This window comes from Chiloscyllium punctatum, chromosome 10 (genome assembly GCF_047496795.1).
Source record: "Chiloscyllium punctatum isolate Juve2018m chromosome 10, sChiPun1.3, whole genome shotgun sequence".
Classification (NCBI taxonomy): Eukaryota; Metazoa; Chordata; class Chondrichthyes; order Orectolobiformes; family Hemiscylliidae; genus Chiloscyllium; species Chiloscyllium punctatum.
The window spans coordinates 91,276,515-91,291,579 of NC_092748.1; the positions used below are offsets into that span (position 1 = coordinate 91,276,515).

General features: G+C 36.9%; 1 protein-coding gene across 13 annotated transcripts in view; it reads right to left on the minus strand.

Annotated features, from left to right (window-relative positions):
• Positions 1-15,065, minus strand: part of gtdc1 (glycosyltransferase-like domain containing 1) — a 369,150-nt gene that overhangs the window by 291,992 nt on the left and 62,093 nt on the right. For 10 of the 13 annotated variants that reach the window (XR_011961711.1, XM_072579734.1, XM_072579733.1 and 7 more), the window contains one exon: positions 7,517-7,726. The exons of the other annotated variants lie outside the window; for them this stretch is intronic. Coding sequence is in view for 9 of the 10 variants with exons in the window: in XM_072579734.1 (XP_072435835.1) it covers positions 7,517-7,704 (188 nt within the window). In the remaining variant the exon portion in view is untranslated. The remainder of the gene's footprint in view (positions 1-7,516; positions 7,727-15,065) is intronic. 13 annotated transcript variants of the gene reach the window in all.

A 15,065-nucleotide genomic window follows, 5' to 3' on the forward strand; every position in this document is an offset into this window, starting at 1 on the left:
GTTTTACAATGATTGTATCTAATGTAAGTCACAAAATGAATGTGTATATAACGAGAGGCTACACATGGACCAGTAATAAATGTGAAACTCATCAACTGGTAACACTTTGTGGCATGCACCTTTGACCCATCTGTCTATTAAATTAGCCTGTTAAGTAAAATCCTGATAGCTTCTGTACAGTGTACCACTTCTGATTTTCTTCCTGGAAAATTACACAGTTCAGAATGTTACTGTATTGCTTGTTTGATATGCTATACTACAACTCTTAGGACAATCCTTCTTGCACCCAGTTCATACTACAAGAGTATCAAGTCACCAGATACGATAGAATGTGTGTGTTATGCCTGGACACACTGCTACTTCAATTCCCTTTTGAAAGAATGAAAATAATGTTGTTGCGAACTTGGGCAAGTTAAACTTGTGACATCACATCCAAATAGTTCCATCCTTCATCCATTCAGTACTTAGAATATGCCAAGTAACTGACTTACCCGTCTCAAGAGGTGAACTCCTGTTGGCAGGCTGAATGTGGACCTGGATCTTGCCATGCACAGATAATTTTTAAAAAGCGGACGTTTGAAAAATCAGCAAGGTTAGCTAGTGATGTCCTGGTGAGGTCAAATCTTCTTTCATAAACTGTGCAAATTTCTAAGTATTCAATTCCTTTTTTCTTAACTTTTCACTCAAAATTTCCATTATTTTACACATCAAAAAATATTGGATTGGTCATGATTTCAAAGAAACAGGTAGTTAGTGAAATTTCCCCTCATTAATCATACATCACAAGAAAATAACAAATAAATACAAACTATGCAAAAGAGAGCTCATATCACCACTCATCGTGAATTCAAAAGCTACTGTGGCACAGAATGAAACAGTTTCATGACTAAAAAAGAAACACAAAATAAAATTGTAAGCTATCAGATATACAGCAATATCCCTGAGTTTAATCTGATCACAGTTTCGCTCCACAAAATGTTGAACAATTATATTGCCAAGTCAGTGGGCAGACACATGTGACAAAAATATTTCATGACAGGAAATCATTATTAACCTGGTGGTTTTCTGGCATTTCTGTTGTGGAAATTTTTCTGTAATTTTTTCAAGGTTTGCACCATGTGTTCTCTCTTAGTCAAATGTTGTTCTGCTACAGTTTAATCTTCAAAGTTTAATGAAGTTCCTACCTGTTCAACAGAAAAATACTTTAAATATACAAGCACATGTCCTGGGAATCAGCCATTCTATAAAAGCACCACAAAAAACTGTCCTCAAAACCATAACCACAGCATTTTACTAGAGATTTTTAAGCAGTATAACTTGAAAGTTAGCCTCCATAAAGCACCAACGTGTCCTTAATTTTCACTGATGATGACGACTTTAAATTTGTTATCTGACAAAACACACCATGAAAACCATTTTTTTTTTCTTAAATGAAGCCAAAAATACACACATTGAGGAGTAACAGACACACCATGGAGCTGTTACTCCAGGGACTTTCCCCTCCTACACAACGCCATTAGTCACCTCGTTTTAAAGTTTCGTAATCGGTAATACAAACTAAAAGTGCTTAAGTAATTGCTCTGAATGAAGCCTCTTTCAAATGTTTCAATATTCAGTACAGAATCCACCTCAGAAACACAGGAAATGGTTGAGGGGGAGGAGGAAAGCATGAGCAATGATTTCGACATGTGAATTTGGGAGAATGCTATTATCCACGTAGGTACGATCACTTAATTCTTTGAAAGGTGTTCAAAGGCCACGTGCAATTAAAATGTGGCCGTCATTGTGCATGGGTACTTGATTCTTTCAGAACTAAGTGGCCAAATGATCTTGCCCACTTGGATGAATGCAAATCCTTTTCTGCCTTTTGCCCTCAGTTTGCTATGGAGGGAAGTATGAAGTGATAGCATGAGAGCACCAAAACGTAAACAGTAAAATGGTTGCAAGGAGCAACAGGCCAGTACAAAAGAATTATTGGAAAGCTTGCAAGGAGTAGGTTAACCCTTTTTTTCTGAGATCAAGTGAAAGCATATACTTCAGAAAGCATTCTAGCATTATACCTTATTCATTTAGCTCAGCTTGGCTCAATTCATAATTCATCACTTCTGAATCGAAATGATACAAGTCCAAACTTTACTCTAAGCTTTGAACACAAGGTGTAGACGGACTCTTTACCACAATACTGAAGGAGCGTTACATTGTCAGAGGTACAGTTCTTAAACCAGATTTCTACTTGCTTGTTCATTCAGATGTAATAGATCTCATGGTATTATTCAAAGTGCAGGCAATTGGTAAATGATGATACTGATTAATGATGTCCCATCATCTAATACAATTAAAACCAGATTTAATGGATCATTCATCTCATTTGTTGTCTGTGGGATGTTACAGTGTGCACATTTGTTGCCACATTGACTAACATAATAGCAGTTAGAGCACTGATACAATACATATGCCCAGATATTCCAATCAGGGTCTGAAACCCGAATCTGACCCTAATTGGATTAAACATTACACTTAGCTTTAGACGTCTTCTGTGTTGGATTCCTGGTCAGGGAAAATTCTGTTACAAAACTATCCAAGAATCCAGGAGTCCAGCAATTAGAAGAACTTCACAGAAGATACTCACCAATTTTTGCACTAGTAGGTGTACCATGTTTTCTGATTTAAACGTCCAGCAAGACAGCAGCCACTTTGACAGCTCCTATGAAAGGGTGAAAATGCAAGCTAACTGTGGGTTATTGTGACAGTTGAGCGAGGGGCAACGTACCAGGTGGAAGAGTGATTAGAATAGAGTGTCAGATGGATGAGATCATTAGGTGCCAGATGGGCAAAGGTGGGTAGAATACCAGGTGGGTAGTACGCTAGGTAGGAGAAAGGGATCTAAAGAGATTAAGCGGAGGGTAACAATGGTGAATTGAGGGATTTGTTTAATAGTTACCCAGATGTTGGAGAAGGATTTTAAATTCTCTAACTTTTTTTCTTGGGAAGCTACTAAGCTTAACTGAGGCAAAACCTCCCAAGGTTTCTAACTTTAAAATACATTTTCAGAGAGTTCCAGAAATAGGTTATTGCTGACCAGAAGTTTCCAGTTCCCAGTCAATTCCCAGAGTCTGGTACATCTGGGGATCCAAATGATCCTGATGCACAACTCCAGTCTATGCTGTTCTAATGACTATCTGGCCGTAGAATGTTTGGACAACCGTATGCAAAGCATTTGGGGTAGCCTGAGACTTGGTCAACAGCTATATGAATGCCAGTTTCTCCTATTATTCAAAATCCACATCTGAATAGAAATATATCAATGTGATCTGAAATTTGGTAAAGCATCCTCAGGACCCAGATCTTAAGTATTGACATGCTCTGATTCCCTCTTTGTAGGGGACTTTCATAAATCTTTCTTGGGTTACCTAAGAAATATAACTACTAACCATCTATGATTGGTATGAAATCTTCAGAAATTACAAACAATTCTCCTGCACATGTGCTATGAGCAGCCCAGAAGAAAAAATGTTCAGAGCTTTCATTTTATTTGAATATTTTTGATTACAACATATAAAAGTGGAGAAGTAAGGTGGAAAGAAATCAATACTTCATCAGACTGGCCAACTAGATTTGTAAAACTACGAAAATGTAGTCCTAAGCCGAAGCAGTGTGCGTTCAGAACTTTCTTGATTAATCACACCCTGTCGTAAATTGCACCTTTATACTTTGCAATGATATACAATGATATATTCTATTTCTCCCCAAGATAGAGGACAAAAGGCACGTCTCTTTCTTATTCCTTCGGGTAATTTATCAAAAATGCACATATTATATTTGAGCATTATTGTTTTAAGAGTGCAACTTTCCAGGCAGGGCTTATAAATGTCAAAATTTAAGAAATGGGTGTTTAAGCAAAGAGATTCTAGCTCAAGTTATCAATGCAATATTGCAACACATTCTTCTAGCTAGGCCCACTATTCAAGGCAGGAAAAGGAATGTTTATCTAACACTAATCTAACCAGATAATGCCACGTCAGCTGACAGGAAGAAAAAGGCTGTGCTGAGAAACACTAGTGCTAATGCCACAGTATTATTTATTGTATTTAATGCATGATATATTTGTAATTCACAGCTAACTAAAAATTGATATGACTGGTCGCAAGCTCTTTAAATCAATATTTTTTTATTAGTTTGGTTGAATTGCATTAGAATGGCTTAACCTACAAATATACTCTACATCAAGCACATCTTCTGGTAAAAGGATGAGATTTTAATTTTTCAACGACACATGCATGTGCATATGGGAAGCTCCTCCTTTAGCAAATATAATCATTTCCAGTATGCCCGATTATTCTCCAAAGTACCTAGATGCAGCAACATTATAACTCAAGTGCACAGAAATCCAATCCAAAACATCCGCCTGCTAAAGGAGGCGCTAACTTTAAACAGTAAAAGCCTGCTGCACTCCAGCAAATTAACAGCAGATAAAACACAGCAACTAAAGCAAACAATAAAATAGCAAACTGAGAAAGAAATGAAAGATCTCTCAGAACATGACGACAAAGTACCAGCACCAGAGTCTGGTGTTCAGTGCCAGCAAGCATTGCTGAACCTTGAAGTCGAGCATTCCACTTGCACCTCCGGCTCTGTTTTGCCAATAAAATAAATTTCTTAAAGAAACTATTCATAAGCATTTTTAACAAGCCATAATGAAAAAAAATAACACCCATGGTACAAAACAGACACAACACTTGGCCTCGGTTCTTCACAAAAGCATACCATTGCCCCCCATAGTGTATCCTCTATAAACGTTTTATAGCACTGCAGTATGACTTTATAAGGAAAAGATGTACTTGGTGGCAGGATGGGGGAGAGCAGCAAACAGCCACCATCTCTCAACATTCTTTAAGGCATTAAATTTTTGTATTAGCCTTGCTTCCTCAATGTTCTACCTCTTAAGACCTTTATTTCTATGGGATCTGATTCCAGCTAAAACTGTGTTGAATCAGTCATTTTGTGTTGTAGGTATAGGCTAAAAGAGCCAGCAGCCTAATCAGCTACATGCAGAATTACAGCTAAAATGACACATTGTCTCAACTAATGTCCTACTTGTCCATTTTGGTGTAATGCTCAGAGGAGCAACACCACATGATCTGCTACCCGTGTCAGAGTTGAAACACCTAATGTCACCTTCGCAGAGATCTGTTAGTGTGGTACAGATTTCTACTGAGACCAGAGATGTCTGGAATGCTAATGTTCTCCATTGACTATTTACATTGAAATCATGAATGTGATTATAAAAATGCATTTATTATATTGCTACAAAGAGCAGAGAGAGCACATGTTCTCCTTGCTCATTTTGGCCTGGTTCCAGGCTACTTCTTGTACCAAGTAAGGCCCAAAACTCTCAAGTTTTCAATTAGTGGAAGTAACTCGTTGGATTGAGATGCAAATATGAACAAATAATCATTTGTAACATCTCACCAGGTAACTCAAGGAAATGTTTAATAAGTGGAGATGTTGTGAAACTTGACAGGGTTCAAAAAAGATTTACAAGGATGTTGCCAGGCTTGAAGGGTTTGAGTCATAGGGAGAGGCTGAATAGACTGAAGCTATTTTTCCTCAAGTGTCCGAGGCTGAGGGCTGACCTCACAGAGGTTTATAAAATCATGAGGGACATGGATAGGATGAGCAGCCAAGGTCTTTTCTTCAGGGTGCAGAAGTCCAAAACTAGAGGACATACATTTAAGATGAGAGAGGAAAGATTTTAAAAGGACGTGAGGGGCAATATTTTTACACATGGGTGGTACATGTGTGGAATGAGCTGCCAGAGCAAGTGGTGGAGGTTAGTACAATTATAATATTTAAAAGGCATCTGGATGGATATATGATTAGGAAGGGTTTAGAGGGATATGAGCCAAATGCTGGCAAACAGGACTAGATTAATTTCGGATATCTAGTCAGCATGGATGAGTTGGACTGAAGAGTCTGTTTCCACGCTGTATATTTCTATGACTCTAAAGTCAAGGAAATTCTATACCAAGGAGAGAAAAAGACAAGTCCACCAATGGTATTCTTGTTCCATGTCCCAGCTATGAATTATGGAACAAGTCTGGAGGCCAAATTGTTTGTAGTCAAGCTCTATTAAGTGGTAAAGAAGCATATTTATGCAATCTCATTTCTGACATGTTAACTGGACAGAATCATGTAAACAGAAAATGAATTGCCTGATACAAAGTTTTGTTCAATTCCCTTTGGGACTTTAGCAGGCACAAATTCTTTTCTGTTGTAATATCTACAAGATTTGTTAGTTTTTTGATCAATGGTTTCCATTTCATTTTAGACTGGTAATACCGATCAGTACTAAATTGAATTCTAATCTTAACAGAAAACAACAAGTATTCTGTGTTCACAATATTCCCTGGACAATCTTAAAACAAAAATGGAATTCAAGTTCTGCATTCTAAACAATATGGCCGCACTTCTCAGAAGGCTACATCTGGATAATCTAAAAGTCAAATTAGGTCCAGGTGTAGGTTAATAATGAATGACTAGAAAAGGGTCATCTGCAATGCAATTTAAAGAGTAAATGTCACCACCAATAAAGATTATAAAAATGAATTAGTTAAACATGAATAAAGTGGACACCCAAAGTGATGAATGACATCACGCACCTATTCAGAGGTTCATGAATTTATTTATTCAGCTTTCAGTCTTCATTCTTGCAAGTAAATGTGTAACTTGAAACAAAGCAATGACCAACATGTCCAGCTAGCTGCTGTGTGACCACATTCTCAATGAAAGATAAATAATTATTATGTAGGCACTCTATTATTGGTTTATATTGTTATTAAAAAGTGGGAAATTACCTTCTTATTAGAAAAAACAAATACCATTCCTTGCTTTTTTTTTATATTTTCTATCGAAGCAATAAATTTTGATTACATTGTTAGGTGAAGAAATTTGGAGAATGTCTCAGCCCTCAAGCATATGGGAGCCAAATTAACAACAGACTTAGTCATTAACCTAGGGGTCTACAATGATCATGTCATTTCAATTGCTTATATTAATACAGCTTTCTGATAATATCAGACTCAGTATCTCCAAGAAGCCAGTTCTCACAAGATATCATCAATGCTCTCTATACATTTTCTTGGAAATGTTTAAATAAAACTTCAACTGTAAATATTCAAAAAGGTGCTTTAAATTTAATCACAACACTTCTCAACTGATCGATTTTAGAAAGGGCACGGATGACAACATTCTCTTTAATGCAGTGTCAAAATCGCACATTGGAAATGAACAGCTTTCATCACATTTTAATACTCCTTCTGCCATGAAAATATTCAATAAACAGAATGAGTGTTAGAGCATGTGACAACTACTGTGACAAAATGTTTGGCACAATATTGACACTGAAGATCGAGTTAATAAAGCTTTAGAAAGTGTACAGGGGGTTCCCCGGCTATCCCACAAAATAACCACTTCCAAAACAGTTAAACTTTTGTGGCTCTCTCCTGCGTTTGCATACCTGTAATTTTCACTGGGTGGTATTGTCTGCATGAAGTAGAGTGCCGCAGTACGAGCTCTCCAGTGCCATTTCTTAGCTGGCAAGGTAAAGACAGAACATCCCTTGATTTCCTCTTGAAATAGGTCAAGTAGCTGTTTATGGGAACCCCCATAAAAGGCTTCAATCATCAGGACACTCATACTGATCATGATAGACTCATGCTACAAGTACCTATGAGTAAAACAAAATGTTAAATGAAGTTAACAGTTATTGCAAGAGAAGGTTTGTTTTTTGAAAGTTAGGCTATATGTTGGGGTTTCTCATGCACCAAATGAAGCAAAATTAGAACTTGTATAGTCTGTAATAATATGATACACCATAACATTAACCACAGCACAAAACATGGAAGAGTAGCTTTCACTGATGTCCCACTTGATTTTATCAAATGTTCAGGACTCTTCAGGTACACTTTGACTTCTGGTATATCACATACCATTGTTACTCTCTTAATTTTGTTTATTTAAAATAATACATGCAACTCTTTCAGAGTAAGGTACAGAAAACAACAACTACAAGGTTAAATTTTTTATATTAACAAGACTCTTGACTGCTGTATGGCAGATCTGATCTTAACTAAGTTTTTCACTCCAAAAGGATTGTTAATCAAAATCAAGCTGTAATGTATTTCTAAGAAAAACTGGAACCCACAAAATTACATTAATAAGCACTTGCCATGTTTCCTTGAATATGATCCAATGATGCACTGGAATGCTGTGCATCGATATAGTTTCAATCATAAGAAAACCTGCAATAAATCATCACTCCACACTGAACAAGACTAGCACTCCAAGACATGTGGTTTTTACTCTGAATTCGATCTCTTTTATAACTTAGTGGAGTTGGATCTAAAAGAAGGAAATTCCAACAGGTGCAAACTTAATGCTGATAACAACTAGCGTTTATAAAATCAATCAAAATATGAACAAGCTGGTCTTTTCATTAAACACCATTCATGTTTGACAGCCGGGTAAAACTACTTCTCTGCTGCGGTAGGTAGTTTCCTTTCTCTCTTCCCCATACATATGTAGGCAGACATTGTGTTCAACATGCTTTTGCAAATAGATATAAAATATTATTTTGTTGTAAAAGTGATTTATATACTAACATAATACAATAATGCCATGGCCCATTTCCTTAAATGCAATAGTTCCACAGCAATGTATTATTAGATTACTGTCCTGTCTCACCTCATAAAAAACAATAATGAACTTGCAGGTGTGTATTACGATAAGCGATGCACCTAAGGATTACTTTAGGCATTTGAATTCCCTTGATATAGTACTTAAATTAATCATACTACATTATTAAAGCGATCACATTGTACCCCATAGTTGTCTTACTGTACAAGAGCTGATTTCATAATTTAGTTAAAGGTCGTGTAATTATAAATATCAGTCACCATCATCTTTATAGGATTTTAAAATGTATTTTGGTGCACTGACATCGCATTTTAAAAGAAACAACATATTATAATACTGTAGTCTTTTAATAGCAGTAGTTCCTGAGTGTAGATCTGATTATGATCATTCAGAAATATGATCTGTCCGAAATTAGAAAAAATATTTTTTAATAATCAGCCTTAAATTCATTGTTGCCTCAATGTTAACAATCCGAAGTGTTATGTTTAAATCATAGAATTCAACAAGAATCATATCTTCCTACAAGTGCAACTATACAAATTTTAAAGGGTCTTAATACGATAGTGCTATAAATATGAATCGCCTTTGTACATTAACTTATTTAGCTAGCACTTGATCTTGTGCAAAAGTAACTCCCAATTACATTAGCTCATTTTAGGTTGTTTTAAATAAACAAAAAAAAACCCAGAAATTTTAAGTGACAATATTTTCAAATGCATTCATGGGACATTGCTCTGCCCACTACTTTCACACAACTATCAATCCACCAAAGGTTGATAGAAAAATGGCGCACACATACGTGGAGGCTTCAGTTGAAAATATTTCCAACAGGCACAGACAATATTCAGTCAGTCATAGCTCAACCACTTTTTTTCTGCATGTAGGGTTAACAAAATTGCTCTTGGTTTAAACTGACACACACCTGGCCAGAAAGTACAGAGGTGACAAAGCCTGAAAGATAGCTGCTTGAGTTGATTAGAAAAAGGAAGTCTGCTAGTGAAATGTTAGTCCCCCACCCACACACCATCTTCATCTGGAAATACCACAGCTGCATACCTTTCCGTTTGTATCACCAGGATGACCGGATGATATTTAAAAATATACACAGTTAGCCACATTGCGTAAAATATTAGAGCTTTACTTTAAAGTTTGTCCAGGTCATCCTGTTTCAATAAAACGAGAAATTATTACAATAGTTAAATCAGCCCTTTATGTTTAGAACATGAATTCATGTGATGCCACTCTTCAAAAGTGCTCACTTCTGACAGTGAAGTCAATCTGTAATAAAGCAACATAATTGCCTCAGGCTGAAATATTCTTTAAAAAAAGCACATGATTTTGCATACCTGAAGATTTACTTATTACAGAAAGGATTTTTCAGTACAAATTGTGTAGCTGCCTAGAGATTCCTGCATTTTGATCCTTAAGTAAGCACATTATGTTGTACTTGCAATAAGATTCCTATCACATCGGCAATCAAATTAACGCATGTTTCAAATCAACCCTGTTCACTAAGAAAACTGGGGCGTTAATAGCAATTTTCAAAGTGAAAACAATATTTTACGCTGCAACTTTTAGTTTTGCCTCACAATAAGTGGCACAATTATTTGAATAATTTTACAAAACTAGACTCATTGATTATTGATTAAGTAAAAACGTTTTGAATTTTTACACACAGTCTTGAATACCTTCATTGGTCGATTCATGAACAAATTGTTGGTTCCATAATGGAAAATGATAATTTTCTTGTTGAGGTGTAACATGCAACTGCAAAACAGCAGGATGTACAATGGCAATGATTCTCTTGAAACATAAACATCATTTTAACAGGTCTCTAGGTCAACGTCTAACAGCCTTACAAAGATACCTTTTCTTTACACTGAAAAGGAAATCATAATTACGCATGCAAACTCTGGGGATAAAGAAAAGCACAAATTTGTTGAATTTTACCAGCCTTTTGGAGACAGGCTGGGTGCTGGGAGAACTTACACAAAAGCAGCAGAAACATTTGGAAGGGAAATCTGATATCTTCCCTCCACCAAAAAACAATCCCATAAATAGGAATGATAGAAGACCAGGAATGGACAGTTAAGTGGCTACTTCACACCATCACCAGCTTTTTTACTGGCCTTGCAACATGGTAAAGGGTGATTCATCTCCACAAGAACTGTGTGGATTGATATTTTCATGGACAAATCCTTCTGTGGCAGGAAGATGGTGAGGTCAAGTATACCTTCCCCTCTCATTGGATGCTCTACCACGAACACAGGCCCCATCTGGCAGCTATATGCAATCTGGGTTGGACAGCTCAGTCAGTAGTGGTGCTACCAAGCCAATCTTGGTGAAGGGCATTAAATAACCCACCCACATTCCATTCTGCATCCTTGCCACCCTCAGGTGTTTCCTCCAAGTGATCTTCAAGTTAGAACAGAACTGTTTCAGCAGCCAAGGATGGTGTGCACATGGCAATCAGCAAGAGGTTTCCTTGCCCATGTTTGACCTGATGTCATGAGACACCACGTGGTCCAGATTTAATGTTGAGAACTTCTAGGACAACTCTAGGTACACCATTGTGCCACTGTCCAGTTGCAGAGACAGGACATGTTAGACATCTGATACATGGTCTGTAAGGTATAATTACATGAGCATGACTATTTCAGGCTGTTGGCTGATTAGTCTGAGACACCTCTCCCAATTTTGACACAAGTCTCCAAATGTTAGTAAAGAGGATTTTGCAGGATTGACAGGGCTGTATTTGTAACGAGCATTACCAATGCCTAAGTTGGTGGTGATTTCATTCTTTTTTTGAAACCTTTTGATGGTTTACTACAAGTGATTGGCTTACTACGCCATTTCAGACAACAACAGTGCTGTAGATCTGGACTCACATGTAGGCTAAGCCAGGTAAGGATGGCAGATTTCCTTCCATGAAGGACATGAGTGAACCAGATTTTTTTTTGGCAATTGATAATGATTTCAAATTCATCATTACACTTCTTAATGCCAAATCAATTTGGATTCAAATTCCAACTCCAGAATGTACCATAGTGGGAACCAAACTAGAGTGCCCAGATAATTACTTGGGTCTCTTGATTAGTAGACCAGGGGCAATATCATGACACAACAGATCCGGCCCCAAATCCTGTTAAGCCCATTATTCTTAATAAGTTGCACTTGGTTATTCCTGCAGTTCTTTGAAATATTTAACAAAGGCAAAATTGGGTCTTTGAAAGGGCATCGTAGTTTTAAGAAGCCCTTTCTCCATTTGGAAAGCAGGATGCAATAACAAAATTTCATGGCATTGCTAACACAAAATTAAGCAAACTTTCTTTTCCAATTTATCTCCCAACTGATCTTCCTATTTGCAGACAATATGCAACTATGAAAAGGAGACCAAAACTCGGGAAACAAGTTTTACTTATTCCCAGGGTATGGGCATTGTTGGCCAGGCCAGTCTTTATTGCCCATCCTTAATTTGTCATTATTTACTTATTATTTGGTGAATAGTACTTTAAAGGGTTGATAGGCATTTCCAGTGCATCAGTGGTTATCCAGTTTCATTTCTTTTTTTTGAGATTTTTTTGGTGGATTGGAGGAACAGATTGGATTGCTCGGCCATTTCAGAGGGCAGTTAAAAGTCAACTACATTGCTGTTGGTGTGGAGTCACATGAAGGCCAAATCAAGTAAGGACTGCAGATTTCCTTCTGTGAAGGACATTAGGGAACCAGAAGGGTTTTCTGACAATTGACAGCAATGATATGGTCATCATTAAACCCTGAATTCCTGAGTTTTTTTAAACATTGAATTCAAATTTTAGCATCTATTTTAGCAAAATTCATCTCTTGAGTCCCTAAAACATTAATGTGTTTCTGGATTAATAGTCTAGAGTAGAAAAGTCTCCTGGTCCTAATGGAATGCATCCCAGGGTACTAAAAGAGGTGGTGGGAGAAATAGCAAATGCACTTGTGATAATTTTTATTCAATGGACTCTGGGGCAGTTCCAACAGATTCGAAAACAACAAATGTGACACCAGGGTTTAAAGACAAATGTAGACAAAAGATAGGGAATTATAGACTGGTTACCTTAACTCCTGGAGTGGAGAAAATGATTGAATTTATTAAGAAGGAAGAAATAGCAAGACATCGAGATAGAAATTATCCCATTGGGCAGCATGAGTTCATGAAAGGCAAGTCATGCTTAACTAATCTACTGGAATTCTATGAAGACATTAGGAGCACTGCGTACAACAGGGACTCAATAGATGTGGTGTACCTAGATTTCCTAAAGGCATTCAATAATGTATTGGAATGGATACAGGATTAGTTAATTAACAGGAAAGAAAGAGTGTGGAAAAAATTAGTGATTTTCTCATTGGTGATCAGTGATTATTAGTGTGCCTTATACATGATTTGGAGTTGGGGACCACATGTAGCGTGTCAAAGCTTGTGGATGACACTGAGGTGAGTGGCAGAACAAAGTGGCAGTGCAGAGGACTGTAAAACTTTGCAATAGGACATAGATAGTTTAAGTGAGTGGGCAAAAGTCTGACAGATGGAGTACAATGTTAATAAATGTAAAGTCATCCATCTTGGTAAGAATAACAGTAAAAAGGACTAATATTTGAATGATAAAAAATTGCAGCATGCTGCTATGCAGAGGGACCTGGGTGTCCTTGTGCATGAATCACAAGATTGGTCTGCAGGTGCAACAGGTAATTATGAAGGCAAATGGAATTTTGTCCCTCATTGCTAAAGGGATTCAGTTTAAAAGCAGGGAGGTTATGTTTCAGCTGTATAGGGTGTTGGTGAGGCCACACCTGGAGTATTGCATATGGTTTGGTCTCCTTACTTGAGAAAGGATGTACTGGCACTAGAGAGGGTGCAGAAGAGGTTCACTAGGTTGATTCTGGAGTTGAAGGCTGGATTATGAGGAGAGATTGAGTAGACTGGGATTATATTCATTGGAATTTAGAAGAATGGGGGGGGGTATTATAGAAAAATATAAAATTATGAAAGGAATAGGTAAGATAGAAGGAGACAGGATGTTTCTGTTGGCAGGTGAAACTAGGACAAAAGGGCATAGCCTCAAACTTACAGGGAGCAGATTTAGAAGAAATGTCTTCACCCAGAGGGTTGTGAATCTGTAGAATTACATGTCTAGTGAAATAATTGAGGCTTCCTTATTGAATGCTTTTAAAGCTAAGATAGATAATTTTTTGAAGAGTAAAGGAATTAAGCATTATGGTGAGAGGGCGGGTAAGTGGAACAGAGGCCACAAAAAGATCAGCTGAGGCCACAAAAAGACTACAACACAAAAATATCTTACTGAATGGCTGAGTGGGTTCAAGGGGCTCCTCTTTCTTATGTTCTTGTGTTCTTGTGAGATAATAGCACCAGGTCATCACCTCCCCACAGAACATTAGCTTCTGCTTCTAAATGCTAGTCCAGTGACAAGACCATTACTCCACCCTCTTCCCCATACATCAATACAGGCTAGGCAGCTTTGTGATTGGGAATGCCATGGGACAGCTACATGCATGGAAATTCATGAAAAAATCTCAAATGAGTGGATAAAAATAGCTAGAAAATATCAACTATTTGAAAAAGTATCAAAAATATTATTGCAACCCTTTAAGTGTTTATCTCAGTTTATGGTTGTCTATATATTTCCAATATATTTAGCATAGTAAAAATCAAACTTCATTCTATACTCTATATGCATGCATTCTATACACACTACAGTCTTGCTACTTATACATCTTCCGAAAATAAAAGAATCTCAAACCACTATTTTATTCATCTGGTACAGAATAATTTATATAGCTGTTATTCATGGCTTTGATAAAACATTAATATACCTGCTTTCTAAAAATCAGCAAGATATCTTTTGAAAAGATTGTTGAAGTAAATCCAATCCCTGTGAATAGCTTTGATAATACTATCCTCGTAATTAAGTAAAAAACAAGCACTACTGGATGTAGGCTGCTATTGTAACACAGAGTATGCAACCAGTTATGATGGGCTCATAGTGTATTTTCCAAAAACGTTCCAGAAGTATGTTAAGAATATGGAACATGAGAAAGCTATTCAGTCCACAAGCACATTCTCTCTTTAGATCAAGTACAATTTCTCTCATTGTGACTACGACACAAATCAACTTCCTGGCAAAAGCAACCATAGGCAAATCTCCCAGGAAATGTCTGAGAAATTTACCTGGACAAAAGCCTGACCAGTGTAAAACTCCAAAACATTAAACTAAATTTGTAGTTGCTTACAATTCTGATCTAATTACATTCCACAAATAAAATCACTCTGAAAACATAATAATAAATAGTTATTCTTCATTTGCAAAAGTAGTATTTGCATTTTA